Raw genomic sequence first — 22687 nt, forward strand, 5'->3', positions numbered from 1 at the left:
GCGGGCGAGCTCCAGCCCGGATGCGCTGGAGCGGCGGCGCGCATGCGCACCCCCGTTCTCCGCTCCTGAGCCTCCCGGCCTCCAGGAGGACAGCTCGCTGCGCATGCGCAGGGAGAGCGCGGCCGGCGCTCCCGCCGTCGGCACCGCAGCTGTTACTTCGCTGGGACAGGCTCTCGGCCCACGCGTGCCGCGCAGTCCACAGAACTGCAGTCGTCTTCTCGGAGTGCTTTCGGCTACTTTTCCCTTATTGCTTTAGCTCGATACACGTTGGGCTGCCTTTCCCATTCGGATATTACGCGGTTCCAGTGCTGTCTGACACGAAAGGCAGCCCTTTGACACGCACGCGAAATGTCGCCTGACGAGGGCAAAGGTGACAGTTACTACCGGAAGTACCCTGTCTCGGATACCCTTTAGATTCCCCCACTAAAGAAAAACGAAGCGGGAAAAACGCTGTTAGGGTTTAACTCAGGCCCTGGCTCCTGGAACGAATTAGCAGAAAAGTCACCCGCTGGAGCCTTGTTTGGCTTCCACTTTTCGGCCCGCCCAGTTCACTGAGCGTGTGGCCGACGACGCAGGTGATTGGTTGAGCGAATGGAAACGGCTCCGTGCGGTGATTGGCTGGTGGGAAATTCTGTACGTTGTGATTGGTCCGCAGGAACGACTCGGCGCGCGCGCGGGAGCGAGCTTTGAAAGTTGAGCACGGCGGCGGCGAGCCGGTGGCCTGGGGATCATGGTGGCGCTGCGGGGCCTCGGTAGCGGCCTGCAGCCCTGGTGTCCGCTGGATCTTAGACTCGGTGAGCAGACGCAGCCGCGAGGCCCGGGGGCCAGGGCGGGGGTCCTTTGCGTCCCCAACGATGCCTAAGCCCGGGCCATGGTGCGGGTGGGGGCGGGGTGGGGGCGCTCGGCTGTCGGCGGTGCCTGGGGTCCCCGGGGCCGTGCCGCGCCAGGATTACGGCCAGCCAGGTTTCCCGTGGGGGTTCAAGCCGGCCAGGCCACGCTTAGTATAAACGAATGTTGGCCAGTCTCTTCTAGCGCTTGTGCATCTGTTTTCTCGGCCTTCCCCTTCTTCCTGTGCACCTATCTATTCTTACCTATTCAGATGGTTTTAAATTGCAAATCTTTTTCTTCGGCCAGACTTATTTCTTGAACTTCATGTTCATAAGTTCAACTGGATGTCTCACATGCAGACATCATCAAACGTCACACGAGTGAAAATGGGATTCCCAAAGCCTGCTAATGGCACCATCCAAGCCACCAACCCAGGAGTCATGGCATTTCTGCTTCCCCTTTCATGCCTGCCACCACTGTCCTGCCTCCGAGGTGTCTCAGGGCCGACACGCTCCATTCCTGGTGCTACTGCCTTCATCATAGTCAGCCTCGAGCAATTGCAGGAGTATTTTAGCTGCTTTCTGATGTTAACTGTGCCAGCCCATCCCCCACACGTTTGCAGACCGACTTTTGAAAACACAGCTTTGAATGTGTCAAGCCTGTACAGCTTTAATGTTTCTCCTTTGTTTCCTAAATAAATGACCAGATCCTTGGCATACTTTATAAGTCTTTGCCATTCTCTCCAGTTTGATTTTTCTAGAGCGTAACCTTTGGAATCAGACGCACTGGGATTGCTCCCTTGGCTGTACCCCATAGCATCCATGTATTACCGTGCAAGTTACTTCTCCTTGCTAAACCCCTGTTTTCTGATTTGTCAAATGGGGAGTACATTATCTACCTCACAGGGATTTTTGTAAAGATGAATTTTGTACCTGCCACATAATAACTGCAGAATAGATACTAATACCCACGAGCAAACTGTGTTATAACAATTTTGTTCATTTCAAAACACTTTAATTTCTTTCCCTTTGTGCTTTGTTACACTGTGCTTGCTGGGATGCACTTTTCTGCATTTATTTGCCTAGCAAAACTTCACATTCAGGTCCAATTGAAGAATCATCTTATTCCTCTGCCTCTTCCTCCTCCTCCAGTAATATTCCCTATTAAGCTCTGTAGCGTTTTACATTTTACATATCTATTATTTTAACACTCATCCATTGCAAAAATAATAAACATCATCTATTGACTGCTTTTTATGTGGCTAGCACATTGTTAGGGCCTTTATACACATTATCTTTCACAAAAATCTTGTATTTCCAATGATGAAGGAGAGACTAATTACGTGTAAGTGATCAAGTCAGGATATCTGCCTTGTTCTGTCTCAAAATTCAGTGCTCTCTTTTCTATCATAGGCTGCTTTTTTTGGTATCCTAAGTGTGAAATGTTGAGATCTTTGTGGACAAGAACCCTCTAGTATTCATCTTTGTATCCCTAGAAGTGTAAGTGGCTTCCCTAGTATTTTCTCAAGGTGTTTGTTGAGTAAGTACGTGATATATTTCTTCCTCTTCTTCCATCCTAAGTGAAGTAGTGGAGCAGAAGTTACCTGCATTCGACAACTGAGAAAATAGGTAGTGAGGGATTTGAATAGTGTAAAGATATTGAGGAAAAAAATCTAACTCAGTGTCTCCTGTACTCTCAGTCAGCAATCAACACTGAAGACTTCTGTGACCAAATGGTAGATAACAGGGCCAGTTACTGCCATCCAAATTAGATTCGATGGTATTTACAGTAGGGAACGATTATAAGCAAAACCAAGAGAAGGAGTGAGATAACTTTTGCTGTGGTCTATAATGACCTTTAAAACATTATTGGAAATTTAGAAAGATAAAATTGTGTTTTTCAGATCTTCTTTCAGGCAGCATATTGCCTGTCTTTGGAAGGAATGCTGTGCACAGCCACTTAGGGTACAGAGACTCCCTCCTCCAGGGTCAAGTTCAAGTGACAAAAGATGATGAGCAGATTGTATTCTAGGGATGGATCTAGTTGAGTGTAAGGCCTTTTATTTTCATTTGCTGAGTGCATTGTGATGCTCCCATCTCTGTTTTTTCTTTATTTATACCTTGCCCAACTTCTCTAAATCAGCGGTGAGCAAATACTTTTAATGCTAATTTGAAGGAACACCTGATTAATAATTTGAGATGTCCACATTTCCATCTAGTCCTAATTTTAGTTTGGGAAAATAACAATGAAAACACTGAAGAAATATAGTTTATTAGAAAAGAGTGGGAAGGAGAGGTGGATGGATAGGGGAGGGATACCATTAGGAGAAATAACTAATGTAGATGACGGGTTGATGGGTACAGCAAACCACCATGGTACGTGTATACCTATGTAACAAACCTGCATGTTGTGCACCTGTACCCAAGAACTTAAAGTGTAAGTTTAAAAAAAAATTGTTTATCCAAAAAAAGAAAAGAAAAGAATGGGAAGATTTAGAGTTAAAAGAGATTGATAAGGAATCCAGCCAGCATGCCGTCTTAATATCCCTCCTCTCAATGTACATTCTTTCAATCAGTGTATTTTAAAGTCACCAAGGATTTCTGTGAGTCTGAATCTGGCTTGCCTCCTCTATTTTAAACTTCCTGGGGAAATTATGTCTGTTTTTTAAATGCTACATTATTGTCCAAGGGCCCAATAAAGTGCTATATATTTTATTTCCACTTATTAACTTGGTTATGATATTTTCACAAAGGAACATCTTGGGCAATCTGATTAACCTCTGTTTCTTCTCTAGATTGAACAAATGGGAAAGCCTGATCACTAAATGTTTTGAAGTGTCCTTTCCCAAAATTCTTATATCTTAAAAGTGTTTCCTTCTTTATATTCTTAGAAGATGATTAGCTTAATAGCTAGTGTCAGTTGTGATTTAAGATTCTCTTAACCTTTTCTGGTTTTCTTTTATTATGGTACACCTATATTATTAAAACAAGTTAAATGTGAACTGTGACTCATAAACTTTTTTCCTCTTGAACATACCTGGAATCTAAAGTGATTAGTTTTTTTACTTGTTACAGAGTACTTACAAATTTCATTGCATTTTCCCCTAGAATGGGTTGACACAGTGTGGGAACTGGATTTCACAGAGACTGAGCCTTTGGATCCCAGCATAGAAGCAGAGATCATAGAGACTGGATTGGATGCATTCACAAAACTCTATGAAAGCCTTTTACCCTTTGCTACTGGAGAACATGGATCTATGGAGGTAAAAAAATAAAAACAAACTAGCCAAATTTTGGTGTTAGCAGTAGAAGGTGAAAGTCATTATAATCTAAAGCTTAGCTTTCTTGGTGTACAATTCGCAGGGAGTACAATATGAGTAACATAAAGAATATGGTCAATTTATTGAAAATTCTAAGAACTTTCCTCCAGAAGGTTCAAGGTACTCGTCTGATTTTTTTTTTTTTTTTTACGACACAACCGTTTTTTACAATAGCAAATTAAAGGAAAAGTATAAGGCCAGGTGTGGTGGCTCACGTCTAATCACAGCAGTTTAAGGGGTGAGGCTGGCCAATTGCTTGAGCTCAGGTTGAGACTAGCCTGGGCAACATGGCAAAACCCCATCTCAGACGAAAAAAAAGGAAAAATATAAAGGCAAAAACAAGAAAACTAGACCTTGGAAAATGCAAATAACAATTCAGACATGCCCTTAACCTTAACTTTAAGAAAATCTGCAGCCAGGCACAGTGGCTCACGCCTGTAATCCCAACACTTTGGAAGGCCGAGGCAGGTGGATCACGAGGTCAGGAATTCAAGACCAGCCTAACCAAGGTGGTGAAACCCCATCTCTACTAAAAATACAAAAATTAGCCGGTCGTGGTGGCATGCGTCTGGAATCCCAGCTACTTGGGAGGCTGAGGCAGAGAATGGCTTGAACCCAGGAGGCGGAGGTTGCAGTGAGCCAAGATCGCGCCACTTCACTCCAGCCTGGACGCCAGAGCGAGACTCTGTCTCAAAAAAAAAAAAGAAAATCTGATATTACTAAACTGAGGAATGACTAGTTGAATTAACAGGTTTGTCCAAAAAGTTCCTGTAAATATTGAGTTATATCCAATACATAGAAATATAAATTATTATTTAGGTTGTTAGTTTTCAAAAAAACCAAAGGGTTGGGAAACAGAACAAAAGCTAATTGGATATTAACATCTCTGAAATATTTAAATGAACAAAAAAAATTTCACTTCCAAGTTTCACATCACGAAATTAAATCATCTAATTAAACATTCCTTCAGCATGACGCGAAGCACTGCCTAAGTGCCTGAGCTGACAGGAGGGATTAAGAAACAATCTCCCTAGGTTGCGGTCCCCCCGAGGGACCTCAGGGAGGAAGAGTGGACATTTGAACACTAGCCAGATTAGGTCCAGCAGCCACATGCAGCTGCAGGGGGTGGAGAGTGCAGTGCCACTGGGCATTTGGGCGCCTGGAAATATTCTACGAACCACACTGTGAAAAATGCTCCAAGAGAGGTGCAGATTTGTTGCATAGGGTGTGAAAAAGGGAGCATGGTAGAGTTGGGAAGGTTCCAGAAAGAAAGTGGCCAGCAGTGAAGCTTCACAGATGACTAGCAGAAGCTTGGGTTGTAAGGCAGTCCCAGTGAAGGAGCCACCCAATGGGAACACGCAGGAATTGTCAAGAGGCACACAGAAAAAGTGTGTGGTGGGGTGGGACAGTAGGGTAGAGTGAGGGTAGGTCATACAGAAAAAGTGTGTGGTGGGGTGGGACAGTAAGGTAGAGTGAGGGTAGGTCATGGGCAGCTTTACGTGAGGTTCAGCAGTGGAGTTTGAACATATTTGGTAGAGTGTGTATGAGGTTTTGTTCTGAGCTTCCTGCATGGATTAACTCATTTAATCCTCACAAGCAGCCCTGTGTGAAAGAGAGCTCTGGTGAGCCAGAGGGTTTAGGGTCGTGGATCAGCCTGGTGAGTGAAGTGGAGGTGCAGGTGGCGTTAGGAATGAGGACGTGAAGGCAGGAGATGATTTCTTTTTTCCTTTTTTTTTGAAACCAGCGTCTTGCTGTGTCACCCAGGCTGGAATGCAGTGGCACAGTTACAGCTTACTGCAGCCTCAACTTACTGGGCTCAAACAAGCCTCCCACCTCACCCTTCTGAGTAGCTGGGACTACAGGTGTGCGCCACCGTGCCCAGCTACTTTTTTATTTTTTGTGGAGACAAGGTCTTTCTTTGTTGCCCTGGCTGGTCTCAAACTCCTGGGCTCAAGCAATCCTCCTGCCCTGGCCTCTCAAAGTGCTGGGATTACAGGCATGAGCCATTGTGCCCCGTGGAGATGATTTCTCCCACAGGTTTTTTAGTTAAGGAAAAAAGAGTGTTCTGCTCACTTGAATTTTGTGGGCCTTTTTTTGTTACGGTACTCAAGGATAAACCATATTTAGTTTCTGCTATGTTTAAGTTATTAAAATAATCCATTTCTTCTTCATGTGTTTAGTAGGAGAAGACATGGAATGATGATAAAATTAGTAAAATTGTAGTTTCTTTCCTAGGGTGTATCTCCTTTACCTGGGCTATTTTCGAGATCTCTTTCATTTCCTGTTCCCATTGCCTGCAATCTGCGGAACATTTAAATTTAGATAAAGGGCTCTGATTTCCTCAGTTAGTGATTATTGGTTAACGGATTTGAGTTCCTTTTAATATAAATAGAGGAATTAACTTTTCTGAATAATCACTAATATATGGTTGTCCCAAAAGTTTTAGTGTAGTTTTAAACTGTAATTTCTGAAGTATATATGCTACAAACTTAACCAAAAATTCTTTTGAAAGTTTAATTATTTAAATATGTTATATACATATTTATCTTTGTAATTTTGGATAATGTATTTTTAATTTTGATACTTTGTTTCAGTCCCTTTGAAGATGGTAAACATTTAGCAATAGGAACCAGGCTAGTCTATTCCTCTTTTTGTAAGGCACCAAGAACTTAAAAAAATCAAATAATTGATGTTTCCATTTCTCTGATGACTGGCTTTTGTGATTTGCCATCTCCCCACAGAGTGTCTGGACCTTCTTCATTGAGAACAATGTTTCCCACAGTACACTGGTGGCATTGTTCTATCATTTTGTTCAAATAGTTCATAAGACGAATGTCAGTGTACAGTATCGAGAATACGGCCTTCACGCCGCTGGGCTTTACTTTTTGCTGCTAGAAGTACCAGGTATGTAGACCTGATATGATAGGATAAATCTTCTGTCACTTTTTTCTTTCTACAGTTTTCAATTCTTATACTTTGTTTCTTGTTTCTTCACTTATAAATGGGGCAGTGCTAACCCATGGCAGAGAGTTGTTCTGAGGAGCAAGTCTGTAAAGTACATGGCATGTTGTAGGTCTTTGAAAACCTTCCTTTTTTTTTTATATCCAAAATTATGCTATCTATAAACGAATAAAAATAATCTGAGGAGGACCGCGAGAGCTCCACGCCCACCCCCGCCATCGCCCGCCGCCATCGCCCTCCGCCATCGCCCTCCGCCATCGCCGTCTACAGTTCTGATGTTGCCCTTTCTCCTCATGATTCCTTGTCTAGACTGAGAAATACTGCTGTGAGGAGTCATTGTTTTTACCTCTCCGATGTTGGTGTTGAAAAATAGGTTAAAACCATTCTAATCAAGAAAGCAGGAAAGCAGCTAGTAATACCTGAAGGAGAGCACTGACCAGGAGTCTGTTTTCGAGCACTGTTTTACTTTATCGTCAGAGCACTGAGGAGGCCTTTCCTCCTAAGACGGTGAAATCCATTCTCTTCCCTACTCCAAACCCAGGGTGAGAGAGAGTGGAACGTAGAGATTGAGCTGGATAACCCAAAGTTCATATGGAAGAGAAAATGACAAGGTCAGTCACCTTGCTGCTTCTCTTTGTTTACATTAGCATTTGTAATTCATGCTCAGGGTTTATTCCATATGATCTGGGAATGGACAAAAAGGTATTATATTTAAAGCCTTGAACACTGGTTTGTGTTGTTGTTAATGCTCCCATAATGACTTTGGAAATGAGTAAGTTCCTACAGGATTTTGTTGCTAAGCAGTGTCTCAGTTGTAACCAGGCCCTTTCTCAAAAAAGTAGTGGTTTTAGAAACCCAGTTTCACTCTTATCTTGCCAGAAGCAGTTTCTTCTGATTAAGGTTGAGATTTATGCCAGAGCAAAGAGGTGGCTGTTACTGATTGCGTGGGCCACTTGCAGCTTTCCAGCAAGCCGTATTCTTGCAGTTCTGTTTTTAAATGTTTTGGGTTTATGATTGAGATGCTGTCAATACTTAATATTCGATCACAGTATATTCTTCTTTTTCAAGATCATTTTGGTTGTTCTGCCTCCCTTGCATTGCATGTGAATTTCTGCAACAACAAAAAAGCCAGCTGCGGTTTTGACAGGGATTGCATTGAAACTACAGATGAGTTTGTGAAGTATTACCAATTTAACAACGTTAGGTCTTCTAATCCCTGGCTGTAGAATGTCTTTCCATTTATTGTAGATCTTCTTTAATTTGTTTCAATAATGCTCTATAATTTTCGGGGTGCAACTCTTGCATCTCCTCTTTAAAATTTATTCTTAAGTATTATTTTCAATGCTAGTGTAAATGAAATTGTTCTCTTAATTGTATTTTGGATTGTGTATTAGTAGCATATAGAACCAAAACTGATTTTGATTCTCTTGTATCCTAGAACCTTGCGAAACTCATCTGTTGGTTCCAACAGGGTTTTCTTTGTGTAAGATCATGTCATCCGTAACTAGACACAGGTTTACTTCTTTCTTTCTAGTCTGGGTTCTTTCTCTTTGTTTTTCTTACTTATTTGCCCTGGCTAGAACCTCCAGTACAATGTTGAATAGAAGGGGAGCGTGGGGATCCTTACCTATTCCTGATCTTAAGGGGAAAGCATCTAGTCTTGCCTTTAGATATGATGTTATCTGTGGGTTTCTCAGGATGGCCTTTGTTAAGTTATTATTCCTGTTTTACTGAGTGTTTCATTGTGAAAGGCTGTTGGATTTTGTCATTTGCTTTTCTGCACTTGTGAAGTGATCATGTGGTTTTTGTTTCTTATTCTAATATAGTATATTACATTGATTGATTTTCACATATTAAACCAATTTTGTATGACCTTGGTCATGGTGTTTATATGTCAGAGTGTTTGCTAATATTTTGTTGAAGGTTTTTCTGTCTGTATTCATAAGGGATATTCTTTTTTTGATATATTTTTGTCTGGTTTGGGAATCGGTATCTTGGTAATACCATTCTCATAGAATAAGTTACATAGTATTCTCTTCTCTTCTGTATTTTGGAAGATTTTGAGTTTTCTTTTTTCCTCAGATGTTTGGTAGAACCCACTAGTGAAGTCATCTGGGCCTGGAGTTTTTTGAAAGAGGTTTATGATTGTCAAATTTCTGGTGATCTCCTCTTATGCCTGATGTTGGTGATTTGTATTTTTTTCTTGATCAATCTAGATCGAGATTTATTCATTTTACTGTTCACTCTGGAGAACCCCCTTTTGATGTCATTAATTGAATTCTGTTGTTTGTCCCTTTCTTGTCTCATTGATTTCTGGTCTTATGGCTGTGATTTCCTTTCTTCTTACTTTGGGTTTAATTTGCTCTTATTCTGACTTTTTAAGGTAGATGCTTAGATATTTGTTCTCACGTACATTTCTTTGTTTCTCATACAAGCATTTAATACTATAAATGTCCCTCCAAGTACAGCTTCATCTGCATCCTACAAATTTTGATGATATGTTTTTACTGCTGTGCAGGCCAAAGTGATTTTGTAATTTTTCTTGTCATTTCTTACATCTCTGAGTTGTTTAGTAAATTGAGTTTATTTTCCAAATATTTGAACTTTACTGAAATCTTATTGTAATTGATTTTTAATTGGTGGGATCAGAGAACATTATATGATTATGATACTTTTAAATTATTTATTTGTGCCTTTTTTTTTTAATGGACCTAGAGTCTAATTTGGTGAATCTTCTATTTGCACTTTTAACAGAATGCATACCTTGCCTTTGTTGGATCTAGTATTCTGTAAATGTCAGTTAGGTCAAGTTGGTTGCAAGTGTTATTCAAGGGTTATATATGCTTCCTGATGTTCTGCTTATTCTATCTGTTATTGAGAGAGGAATGTTGGAATCTCTAAGAATAATTATCGGTTTGTCTATTTCTCCTCTCAATTCTTTTAACTTAAGATATTGGGAAAATCTGACAGATATGGATGTATTTATGATTGTCATGTCTTCCTGGTAGATTGGTCCTTTTAGTATTATGTTATATCCTTGTTTGTCTGGTTATATTCCTTGTCTTGAAGTCTACTTTGTCTAATATTAAGATAGCCACTATAGTTATTTTAAGATTCCTCCTTGGTTGGTACATCATTTCTCATGCTTTTATTTGTAACCTATCCATATGTTTATATTTAAAGGTTTTCTTGTAGACTGCCTATTATGTGGTCATGGTTTTTCTTTTTCTTTCTTTTTTTTTTTTTTTTTTTTTTTTTTTTTTTTTTTTTTAAGAGAGACGGAGCCATACACGGTGGCTCACACCTGTAATCCCAGCACTTTGGGAGGCCGAGGCGGGCAGATCACTTGAGGTCAGGCATTTAAGACCAGCCTGGCCAACATGGTGAAATCCCAGCTCATTTGGTCATAATTCTTTCTGACAATGTTTGCTTTTATATCAGAATGTTTAAATTGTTTAGCTGATTACATTTAGAGTAATTATCAATATAGTTGGGTTTCTGCCATTTTTCTATTTATTTTCTATTTTTTTAATCTGTTTTTTGCTCAGTTTTTTCCTCTTCCTGCCTTGTTTTGGATTTTAGTATCCCTTGTCTCTTTTTGGTGTATTAGCTATACTGTTTTGCATGTGTGCGTATGTTTTATGTGCTTGCTTTGTGTATGCAGTAGGCACTTCTCACAGTTTATCTTCAGATAATATTCTCCCAATTTATATATGATGTAAGAACAACCTTAAAACAGTGTATTTTCCTAGGTTGGGCGAGGTGGCTCATGCCTGTAATCCCAGGACTTTGGGAGGCTGCTGTGGGCAGATTGCTTGACGTCAGGAGTTCTAGACCAACCTGGCCAACGTGGTGAAACCCATCTCTACAAAAAAAAGAGAAAAACAAAATACAAAAATTAGCCCAGTGTGGTAACGCGTATTACTTAGGAGGCTGAGGCAGGAGAACCACTTGAACCTGGGAGGTAGAGGTTGCAGTGAGCTGAGATCCACACCACTGCACTCCACCCTGGGCACCAGAGCGAGACTCCATCTCACACACACAAACACACACACACACAACAACAACCAAAACAAAGCATATTTTCCTTTCTCCTCTCCTGTTCTTTGTGTGTTATTTTTTCTACATGTTATAAAGCCTACATTTCATTAATACTTCTTTAACTGTCTTTTATGGAATTTTTTTAGAAACAAGATAAACAGCTTTTATATTTGAAAGATTAATCTCATGTAATTTTCCTTCAGCCTGAAGAACTTTTTATTTTTAAACATTTCTTTTAGTGCAGGTCTGCAAGTCATAAACCCTATCAGGTTTTGATTGTATTTATTTCACCTTCAAGAATCTTTTTGCTGAGTATAAAATTCTGAGTTAACTTTGTTTTGCCTTTTGATTGGATTATCTATGCTTTGTTGTGATTTCCTCTGTGTTTATTGCGATTGGGTTCATTGAGTTTCTTGGATCTGTGGACTTCATCGTTTCAACAAACTTGGAAATTTTTCAGTGACTCTTTCTTCAAATGTCTTCCTTCCCCTTTTTGGGACTTCGGTGACTCCTGTGCTAGACTCTGCATGGTGCTCTCCCATGGGCCACTGAGTCTTCATTAGCTTTTTGGTGTCTATGCTCCTGCTGTATCTTCAAGTTCACTCATCTTTGTTTCAGTAACAACCAAGCCACGATTAAGCCCATCTAGTGAATGTTTCTTTTTCACATCAAGAAACTTCTATTTGCTTCTTTACATTTTTTTTTTTTTTTCATTTCTCTCCTCATGATAATGTTTTAATTCTTGAGCTGCTTTAAGGTTGTTGTCAGCTGGTTTCATTATCTCTGTCCTTTCCTGGGCTGTTTTTATTGATTGATTTTTCCTGTGGGGCACATTTTCCTGCTTCTTAGCATTCCCCGTAATTTTTTTACCAGATGCTGGACATTTGCTGTTTTTTTACCCCCTGTATTTTTTGTAAAGACAGGGTTTTGCTGTGTTGCCCAGACTGGTCTCAAACTCCTGGGCTCAAGTGATCCGCCCGCCTCAGCCTCCCTACGTGTTGGGATGACAGGCGTGAGCCACTGCCCTCAGCCAGGATGTTGGGCATTTGGAATGTTGTTGAGTGTCTGGATTTTGTTGTTTTCCTTTGAATACTATTGAAGTATGTTTTGATAGGCAGCTGTTGGTGGATCAACTTGATCCTTTTGAGGCTTGTTTCAAAGCTTTATTAGGGCAGTTATAAAGGAGCCTTTACACTACATCTGGTTTAGCTCTACTGTCAAGGTGTGTTTGTTCTGAGGTCTCTACTGAATGCTCTAGGTGCTTCACAAGGTCACTCCATTCTGGCTGGCCACAGCTCAAATGTATCTGAGCCTTGTGTGAGTTGTGAAAATAATTCATCTTCTTGCTCCTTGGAAATACTTCTTTGCTCTCTGTCTTAGAATTTTCCCCTGTGCATGCATAGCTTATGTTCAGCCCTGGGCAGATCCTTAGAACTCTTTTTCTGTGTAGGTTCTTCTGTTCTATAAATTCCATCTACCCTGTGTTTCTGACTCTGCTTTTCCAACATAGTAAGACCATTATAATTTGTGTGGATTTACCATTTATCTGCTGTTGTCCAGAAATTGCCTCTGGATACACTACTGGGGCAACTTTAGGGTTTACCTCTTTGTTTCCCTTTTTTCAGAGATTGCCCTTCTTATGCTGCCTCATGCCCAGTGTCTTAAAATGGTTTTTTTATAAATTGTTGGCCAGTTTTCTAGTTGTTAACAAGTGTAAAGCCAATTACTCTGTCCTGACCAGATGCAGAAATCTTGTTACTTATCTCTGATGCAGCACTGTTGCTCCCCTACTAAGGCTGACGTTAGAAATGGTACTCTTGCTACAGGTTCATTGTTATTCACAGTCATGAAAAGCCTGTGTTTTGCTTTGTAACTTTTCGTCTGTTGTTGTAGACATGTCAAGACAATTAAATCTAACCTGCTTACTCTTTATTCCTTGTGAATAGGCAGTGTAGCCAATCAAGTATTCCACCCAGTGATGTTTGACAAATGCATTCAGACTCTAAAGAAGAGCTGGCCTCAGGAATCTAACTTGAATCGGAAAAGAAAGAAAGAACAGCCTAGGAGCTCTCAGGCTAATCCTGGCAGGCATAGAAAAAGGGGAAAGCCACCCAGGAAAGAAGATATTGAGGTAAGAAGTAAGTCGAGTAATAAAACATATATACTAACACACGATTTGGCTTATTGAAGGATTGACTTTTTACTAAATATGGTTTCTGCATCATGATAATAGGCAAACGGTCCTAAACCATCATAAGCTATCCAATACTGCTTTGTCTCTTGGGCTTCATATAATTTTTCTTTCTTTCTTTTTTTTTTTTTCTTTTTCTTTTTGAGACAGAGTCTTGCTGTGTCACCCAGGTGGAGTGCAGTGGTGCAGTCTCAGCTCACTGCAACCTCCGCTTCACGGGTTCAAGTGATTCTCCTGCTGCAGCCTCCCAAGTAGTTAGGGCTACAGGTGTGTGCCACCACACCCAGCCAAGTTTTGCATTTTTTTTTTTTTTTTTTTTGAGAGATGGGGTTTCACCATGTTGGCCAGACCGGTCTCGAACTCCTGGCCTCGAGTGATCTCACCTTGGCCTTGCGCTGGGGTTACAGGCATGAGCCACAACACCCAGCCTAATTCCGTATTCTTATGCGACACTGTAGGATGACAGAAGTTCATAGACAGCAGAAATTCTGAAAAATAGGATTCCTCATTGACACAAAACTAGAAACTACTGTAGCGGTCATCTAGTCCAGTGATTTACTGTTGTGGCCAAGGAGACCTAGAGCAGTCATGCCACCTGGTCAAAGTCATATCACCTCAACGTCAGCTCCTGCCTGGAGTTTATCTGGACTTGGTTTGGGTAGATTGAAAACCATGGGACAAAGTGTTTGGCATTTATTACAGTCACCTGTACATTTATTTCTTCATCATCTAGATGGATGAAATTATAGAAGAACCAGAAGATGAGAACATTTGTTTTTCTGCCCAGGACCTTTCTCAAATTCGAAGTGCCATCTTTCACCTTTTAAAGAATTTTTTAAGGCTTCTGCCAAAGTTTTCCTTGAAAGAAAAGCCACAATGTGTACAGAATTGTATAGAGGTAAGTGAAAATTCCAGGAACCTTAGGGCAACTTCAAAGGATATAGACTATGGCTAATAATGAGCAGAAAAAATCAGGCCTTTTCTTCATATCTGTTTTCTAGGTCTTTGTTTCATTAACTAATTTTGAGCCAGTTCTTCATGAATATCATGTTATACAAGCCAGGTGAGCCATTAAATCTTCCAGTGCTACAATTTAAGTAGAGTATACTAATTTTTGCTCCAGCAGAAATGGAAATGCCATTTTATCCTAATTGGCACACAGGTAGAATTTATTCATTTAAACATGGCTTGTAGGACTAAGAAATATTCCAAGTAAAATCATTTCCATTAACTAAGATTTTGTCTTTTTTCTTTAGAGACCTTAACCAAGCAAAATACATACCAGAACTGGCTTATTATGGATTGTATTTGCTGTGCTCTCCCATTCATGGAGAAGGAGATAAGGTAAAGGAGATGAGAACCTAATTTGGTTACTAGTTGAATCGAAGGCACACCAATCATATGATGGAAATATATGAAAAGCATTTGATATAATGCCATTTCAATTTACTAGCTCTTTTTCATGACATTTGCATAATAAAAAGTATCACTATTTCTATTTGCTCTCTGTTCTTTATTGCCAAGTTTATGTCAGAATACTTGGTGGCTGCAGCAAATTATTGTTAGGCTCCAGTTAGAAAAAATGGTTCTGCTGTGAATAAAATAGGAGGAACAGATAAGCTGCTGAACAGTTACTTCTTTAGGAATATTTCCCAAATCATTTTAAAAAGTGGAATAGTCAGAATTTTCCAGTTTCCCTTGGCAATTCATGTGTGCTTCAGTATTTCTATTAGTAGTTGTATTATTTTTGTTGATATTCTACAGAAATTTTGTAGGTTGTCATCCCTGGTTAGCATTGATAACTGGGTTTTGCCTCAAGTTACCTCAGTATTATCACTACTGTAAACTTTGGAGTTAGAGTTAGTTGTGCATTATGGTGTTACTAAACTTAAACGTCTTAAAGTAAACAATAAGATTTTGCAAAAAGTGTGGTGGACCAAGGTCAGGTGGCTTTTGGTATCTGTGACCCAGTTAACTTGCAGAGATGGTAACGTGGTTCAGAAGATGTTTTGGGGGAGACTTGGGGCTCTGCACGTCTGTGTTTGAATTCTGACTCCACCGCTTACTAGCTGGGAGTCCTGGAATGAGTCATTCAACCTTGCTAAAGTGTCAGATTTCACTTGTGGACAAAAAGGACCAAAGTCTTACCTTCCTTATAGATTTGTCACAGAATTAAATGAAGTTGAGCATGTCACATGCCGAGCACAATGCCTGTTGTTTAGAAACATTCGGTATTTTATAAGTTTTATATCTTTATCACTTCTGTGTGCTTGAAATATGAATGTGATAACATTTGTGGTAATGTTTTTAATTCCCATGCCCTTTTAAATATTTTAAACAATAAAATAGATGGGAAAATTCGTCCCTTTAGGTCTACCGTGTCTCCAAAGATGGTTTTTTTTTTTTTTTTTGGGACGCAGTCTTGCTCTGTCGCCAGGCTGGAGTGCAGTGGCACGGCCTTGGCTCACTGCAGCCTCTGCCTCCCAGGTGCACACCCCCACGCCCAGCTAATTTTTGTATTTTTAGAGACGGGGTTTCACCATGTTAGCCAGAATGGTCTTGATCTCTTGACCTCGTGATCCACCCACCTCGGTTTCCCAAAGTGCTGGAATTACAGGCATGAGCCACCATGCCTGGCCGGTATTTGTTTTTTAATTGTGAAAGTATTGACTTGATGTCAGGCAGTCTTGGTTTTAGCCTTATCTTTAATTATTTGATCTTGGACAGCTCACGTTTGGAGCTTTTTTTAATTATCTGTGAAGTGGAAATTATACATGTCCTGCTTACCTCATGGAATTGTTGTAAGATTTAAAATTAAATGTATATTTCATATATATATAGAGTAAAATCTAGCTATGTAGGTGAAAGTGCTTAATGCAATACCTACCACTTGGTTTTCAGTAAATGTTTTATTTACTGGATGAATAAATTAATGAGTGACTGTGTTAGATGATATGTTGGAAAGTGCTTTGTAAACTGAAGGCAAAAAGCAGCTGTAAAGTATCATTCTTTCCCCTTTTAAATAGAGGAACATTAGTAGCATTCTTTGCCATTTGTAAATGACCGTTAATTCCCTATTTGTCCTAAATTCTGGGTTATGATATGCAGTGGGTGGGGAGGGAGATTAGGTATTGTTTTTATCAGACGTATTATCTGTCAGCCATTCTTTCACACTGTTTACCTTGTGCGTTTACTGTATACCTGCTCATTGTTTAAGAAATATATCCCTGGTGTTCGGCCAGCAATTATGCCAACCTGACCTACCTTCAGATGGCTTGAAATGGTTTACTACAGTCTGCATCACTATGTTTGGGACCCTTGCGTTCTCTATCCGATCTTAAATTGAATTTTCTTTTCTATTCTAGGTTATCAGTTGTGTTTTCCATCAAATGCTCAGTGTAATATTAATGTTAGAAGTTGGTGAAGGATCCCATCGTGCCCCCCTTGCTATTACCTCCCAAGTCATCAATTGTAGAAACCAGACGGTCCAGTTTATCAGGTGAAGCACACAAATTGTGAATTTTTGCCGTGTCAGTCTCCCTCAGTACTCTGGGCCCTGCACGGAGATTTCTGATACACGTAGAGTTAAAATTTTCGGCCTGATGGTGGTTTTGGGGGTGAAAACCAAGCACTTCGTAGCTAATGTGCTTTCTGTGTCTGGGTCTCTGTTGGTAGGCTCCCAGCTGGGACGCTGTTAAAGAGATAGGAATCTGCAGAGCACCAGCCGGAGCCAGCCTCCAGCTTGTTTGCACTCAATCTGTGGGTCACCTTCAGAGACAGGATAGTGGCCTCTCCTCCTCTCCCTTGTCTGCTTTACTGCAGCCAGTCCGCCTTTTCTGTTGCTCTCTATGTGGTAGCTCTTTGCTTTCGTTCTTTGCCACTTTTTTCTTGTTTCTTTGCACTTTTCTATTCCTTTCCCCCATAGAAATGACTTGAAGGAAAGGGTTGAGTTGCTTCTTACCTCCATAGCAATGATCATTAGACTGCTTTTCCCCTCTTGGATCACTCAGCTTCACTTAAAAACTCGCATGCCTTAGCTTCGTTGGCAAGGACATGTTTGCTGTGTCATTGGCTTTTCTTTCCCTCCTTCACTAATTTTTGGCGTGCAGCATGGAGGTGGTGCCGAGACGTGGTACGTATGTGCAAGTGTGTGCATCCTTAGGTGTGCACAGCATGCAGTTTAGTTGGAGACATGGGGTGCGGATGATGTCATCTTGTGACTGAGCAAATGTCTCTCACTAAGGACTTTTTAAAACATTAAGTAACTAAAATGTTCTAAGTGAAAACACTGTCATTTTGTTTTTTCCATGAGAGTTTCTCATACACCAGTCTCAGTAGTCTTCATGTAATGTTACAGATAAACATCACTAAAAGTGGATCAAGTCTGGGCATTGTAGAAATTTCTTCTTGAGGCCGGGGGCGGTGGCTCATGCCTGTAATCCTGGCACTTTGGGAGGCCAAGGCAGGCGGATCACCTGAGGTCAGGAGTTGAAGACCAGCCTGGCCAACCTGGTGAAACCCTGTTGATACACAGAAACCGGGTGTGGTGGCGGGCACCTATAATCGCAGCTACCTGGGAGGCTGAGGCAGGAGAAACTCTTGAACCCCGGGAGGGGGAAGTTGCAGTGAGCCAAGATCACACCATTGCGCTCCAGCCTGGGCAGCAAGAGGAAAACTCCATCTCCAAAAAAAAGAAATTTCTTGTTGGGTTAAAGTTTGGAGAAGCAATGTTACTAATGCATTTCACTGAGCAACCATGAGGTGGTATTGTGTCTTAGTCAATTTTTGTATTTATCCCAAAAGGATATATTTTACATCTTAATACAAAATTTAGTAAGTAGTCAAAAGAATTGTATGAAGATTGCATTTTTGTTCTTTCCTGATGACTTAGCTACTCTGCAGCAGCTCTCAAAACTGCACGGGAACTACTTAACAGTTTTCTACGGTGACATTTTGTGTGTTCCCTCTTTGTTCTACTGTAACCACTCTTGTAGTGTGAGGGTAGAGTGTTTTAATAACTGGGATTTCTAAATATAGGAGTGGTTTTTGAGGACAGTCAGTGACTGTATTGTGAACAGTAGTTGTGTTTTTCTTTTAAAAAGCTCCCTTGTGGATGAGTTAAAGGAGAGTATATTCCCAGTCCTCCGTATCTTACTGCAGCACATCTGTGCCAAGGTACCGTTTGCCTTAGTAATGTTAATAACATAGAAGTGTATCACGTGTGACGATAAATGTGTGTGTGTGTGTGTGTGTGTGTGTGTGTGTGTGTGTTTGTTCTTGGGAATGAGTCTGCATTGTTACTTAAAGTGGTTTTATTTAATGTTCACTAGATGGTCCTCTAGACAAAAGTATTCTACTAAAAAAAATACTTTATTTTGGAAAAATGTTGAACATACACACAGAAACAGGGAGAACAGGATGGTAAACCACCACACACCCATCAGCGCCTTCCACAGTTTTGTGTCCCTTAAACCCTACCCCACACCCCCAACATGTGTGTACTGGATTGTGTTTTGAAGCAAATTCCATCATTCACAGTAATTCCTTAATATTATCAAACATCCAGTGTTCAAATTTCCATGATGAGCTCTTACATTTTTATAACCATTTAGACAAATGATTCTTAATTTGAACCTTATGAAACCTGGGGAACTAAAAACTCTCTGAAATTGTATACTAAATTTGTATGTGTGTTTTTCTGGAGAGATGGTTTATAGATTTCCTTTAGATTAGTTTTCAAGGGATCTCAAACCTAAAATATATTAGTCATTTACCTAGCATTTAAAGATCATTGAGCTAGTTACACTCACTGATTTTCAATTTGTTTTACAAAATATGTTTCAGCCATCCTGCAGGTGAATATTGGTTGGTCAGCTTCTGTTTTTGCTCCTCAGGTGGTAGATAAATCAGAGTATCGTACTTTTGCAGCCCAGTCCCTAGTCCAGCTGCTCAGTCAACTTCCTTGTGGGGAATACACTATGTTCATTGCCTGGCTTTACAAATACTCCCGAAGTTCCAAGGTAGGAGATAGCTCTGCATAAAACCTTGGGTCCTTTTTCAACTCTTTTTAATAAAAGGGTCTCTTTTTCTAGGTCTGAATGAGGAGGGTTCTTTGGTTCTTACTCCTATCTGATGGCAATTCTTATGGTCTTGCTTTACCAGGTCCCACACCGGGTTTTTGCTCTTGATGTTGTCTTGGCTCTGTTAGAACTGCCTGAAAGAGAGGTGGATAACACCCTCTCCTTGGAGCATCAGAAGTTCTTAAAGCATAAGTTCTTGGTGCAGGAAATTATGTTTGATCGTTGCTTAGACAAGGCACCTACTGTCCGCAGCAAGGCACTGTCCAGCTTTGCACACTGTCTGGAGCTGACTGTTACCAGTGCATCGGAGAGTATTCTGGAGCTCCTGATGAACAGTGAGTATGGTGACTGCTGGGACAGGAAACTAGTCTTGTGCTCATTGAGAAATAGACTGCAAGGGAATCGTTCTTTTCTTTGGCAAAAGTAATAGGTATGGTATGATCTGTTGTTACCCTTAAAACCATTTTTAGTGTATTTTATTGTCAACTTTTTAAATAGGCGAGCCTGATACATTTGCAAGGCCTTTTAAAAGGCTGCCTTTACTGTTGCTTTGCATAGGTGGGCATTGGTCGTGCTAGGATGAATCTCCATTTCAATGCATACCCAAGGAGAACGTTATCAGTTGTCAGCAATTTAGAATCCGTCTGCCTTGTCTTTGAGCCTAATTATCTTGATTTTGGTTCCTCTGTGGATATTTACTCAGTTTGTGATACTGACTTTCTTCCTTATCTTTCTTCTTGTTTTTAGGTCCTACGTTTTCAGGAATAGAGAGTCACTCTGGTACCTTACTGAGAAATTCATCAGGTAATGGTTCAATACGTTTTCAAATATTGAATGATTATCTTTTAAAATTTTGTGGAATATTTAAAATGTTTCTCCTACCTCCTTATTTACCTACTTTAACATTGTACTTTTTTCATCAGAGAAGTTGAAACTCGTTTCAGTAATAATGTTGTAACTTAAATGAGTAACGTGCCCTGCTAATGTTATTAAAAGTACAACACATTTTTAGCTTAATGACTGTACTTTTTTTTTTTTAAAGCTCTTTCCTACCAAAGGCGGACATCTAACCATTCCGAACCCTCAGGGGAGATCAACATAGACTGCAGTGGTGAAACAGTTGGATCTGGAGGTATGTCAGATTTTATCTCTGTCAGGTAATGCTGCTGGATTTCAGACAACCCTAAGTAGAGTCTGAAACCTTGGTTTTTTGTTTTTGTTTTTGTTTTTTTCTGATTTATTCACCCTAAGAGTTGAAACATCTGGTGGGGCGTGGTGACTCATGCCTGTAATCCCATAATCCCAGCACTTTGGGAGGCTGAGGCCGGCAGATCACTTGAGCCCAGGAGTTCAAGACCAGCCTGGGCAGCACAGCAAGACCCCATCTCTTAAAAAAATATATAAAAATTAGCTGGGCATGGTGGTGTGCACCTGTGGTCCCAGCCACTCAGGAGGCTGAGGTGGGAGGATGACTTGAGCCCAGGAGTTCCAGGCTGCGGTGAGCTGTGATCATACCACTGTACTCCAGCCTGGGTGACAGTCTGTTTAAAAAATAAAAAATAAAAATAACACTGCAGAGTACTCTGCTTTTTTGTACCAAAACTCAGTTACTAAATAGCTGCATGATGTAGGGTATGCCTGTCGTTTTCCAGTTGTAACACCCTCCCATCTTTCCCAGACAACTGTTGGGGGAGTCTGTAGAAACAACATTTAGGAAAGTGATTTAAAGAGAGAGAGAGAGACAGATAAGAGAGAGAAAGAGCATGTACATGGAGGATTAATTACATAATGAGGTTTATTAATTTATTCAATAAACATTGATCTGGTCCTTCCCAAAGCATTCCAGGCATTGGAGATGCACAAGTCTGTGAGACAGAGCTCCATCTCTTAAGAAGCAGGGGAGAGACAGGTGCTTGTGCACAGAAATGTTCTCATATATACACTTGTACACACACACACGTATGTGGAACACTGAGATAGGTGCGAGATGTACAGAAAGCTCCCTGAGGATGATTACTGCTTTTATTATTCAGCCTAGAAGGTCAGCATGAAATTGGGTTCGGGAGGCTAGATATTAGCATGTATTACTCAAATTCAGAGCAATAACTGCATTTATAATAAACACGTTTTCTAAATGTTGTAGGAAAATATACTCTGGAAAAATGCTGAATGTTTGTGTTGGCTCCAGACTTCCTCTAAACAGATTATGGATTTACTGTGGCACAGATTTTTTCAAGCAATATCAAGTTGAGGTGATTTAACGATGCTTAAAAATTATGAAAGTTCGGGAATGAGGCCGGGTGCGGTGGCTCAAGCCTGTAATCCCAGCACTTTGGGAGGCCGAGACGGGTGGATCACGAGGTCAGGAGATCGAGACCATCCTGGTATACACGGTGAAACCCCGTCTCTACTAAAAAATACAAAAAAAAAAAAAAAAAAACAACTAGCCGGGCGAGATGGTGGGCGCCTGTAGTCCCAGCTACTCGGGAGGCTGAGGCAGGAGAATGGCGTAAACCCGGGAGGCGGAGCTTGCAGTGAGCCGAGATCGTGCCACTGCACTCCAGCCTGGGTGACAGAGCGAGACTCCGTCTCAAAAAAAAAAAAAAAAAAAGAAAGTTCGGGGATGCAAAGAGCCCATGTTTCCAGTGTATTGTTCATAAGCTGTTGGCATTAATTGTACATTAAAAAATTTGCATAGTTACTTAGATGCCATGCACTTTGCCAAATGCTCTGCTTTTTTTTAATTAAGGTAGAGTTCATACACCATAAAATTCACCATTTAAAGTGTATAATTTAGTTGTTTTAGTATAGTCACAAGATTGTACAGACTAATTCCAGAACATATCATCAGCTGAAAAATAAACCCCATTCCCATTAGCAGTCACTCCCCATGCCCCCTTCCTTCTACCACTGGCAACCACTAATTTTCTTTCCTTATAAAATTGCCTATTCTGGGCCAAGCACGGTGGCTTACATCGATAATCCCGGCACATTGGGAGGCCGAGACGGAAGGATCACGAGGTCAGGAGATTGAGACCATCCTGGCCAACATGGTGAAAACCCGTTTCTACTAAAATATAAAAAATTAGCTGGGCATGGTGGCACATGCCTGTAGTCCCAGCTGCGCAGGAGGCTGAGGCAGTAGAATCGCTTGAACCCAGGAGGTGGAGGTTGCAGTGAGCCAAAATTGCGCCACTGCACTCCAGCGTGGTGACAGAGCGAGACTCTGTCTAAAACAATTAAAAAATAAAAAATTGCCTATTTGGG

General features: G+C 40.7%; 1 protein-coding gene across 1 annotated transcript in view; it reads left to right on the forward strand.

Moving 5' to 3' along the window:
* The first annotated feature begins 123 nt into the window (after window positions 1-123).
* NCAPD3 (non-SMC condensin II complex subunit D3) overlaps window positions 124-22687 on the forward strand; it is a 67117-nt gene continuing 44553 nt past the window's right edge. The window contains exons 1-13 of the mRNA XM_010362039.2: window positions 124-794; window positions 3936-4090; window positions 6889-7051; window positions 13096-13280; window positions 14074-14238; window positions 14342-14403; window positions 14597-14684; window positions 16706-16839; window positions 18443-18515; window positions 19235-19360; window positions 19503-19755; window positions 20168-20224; window positions 20463-20552. Of these exons, the coding sequence (XP_010360341.2) occupies window positions 731-794; window positions 3936-4090; window positions 6889-7051; window positions 13096-13280; window positions 14074-14238; window positions 14342-14403; window positions 14597-14684; window positions 16706-16839; window positions 18443-18515; window positions 19235-19360; window positions 19503-19755; window positions 20168-20224; window positions 20463-20552 (1615 nt within the window). The 5' untranslated portion in view covers window positions 124-730. The remainder of the gene's footprint in view (window positions 795-3935; window positions 4091-6888; window positions 7052-13095; window positions 13281-14073; window positions 14239-14341; window positions 14404-14596; window positions 14685-16705; window positions 16840-18442; window positions 18516-19234; window positions 19361-19502; window positions 19756-20167; window positions 20225-20462; window positions 20553-22687) is intronic.

This window comes from Rhinopithecus roxellana, chromosome 15 (genome assembly GCF_007565055.1).
Source record: "Rhinopithecus roxellana isolate Shanxi Qingling chromosome 15, ASM756505v1, whole genome shotgun sequence".
NCBI lineage: Eukaryota > Metazoa > Chordata > Mammalia > Primates > Cercopithecidae > Rhinopithecus > Rhinopithecus roxellana.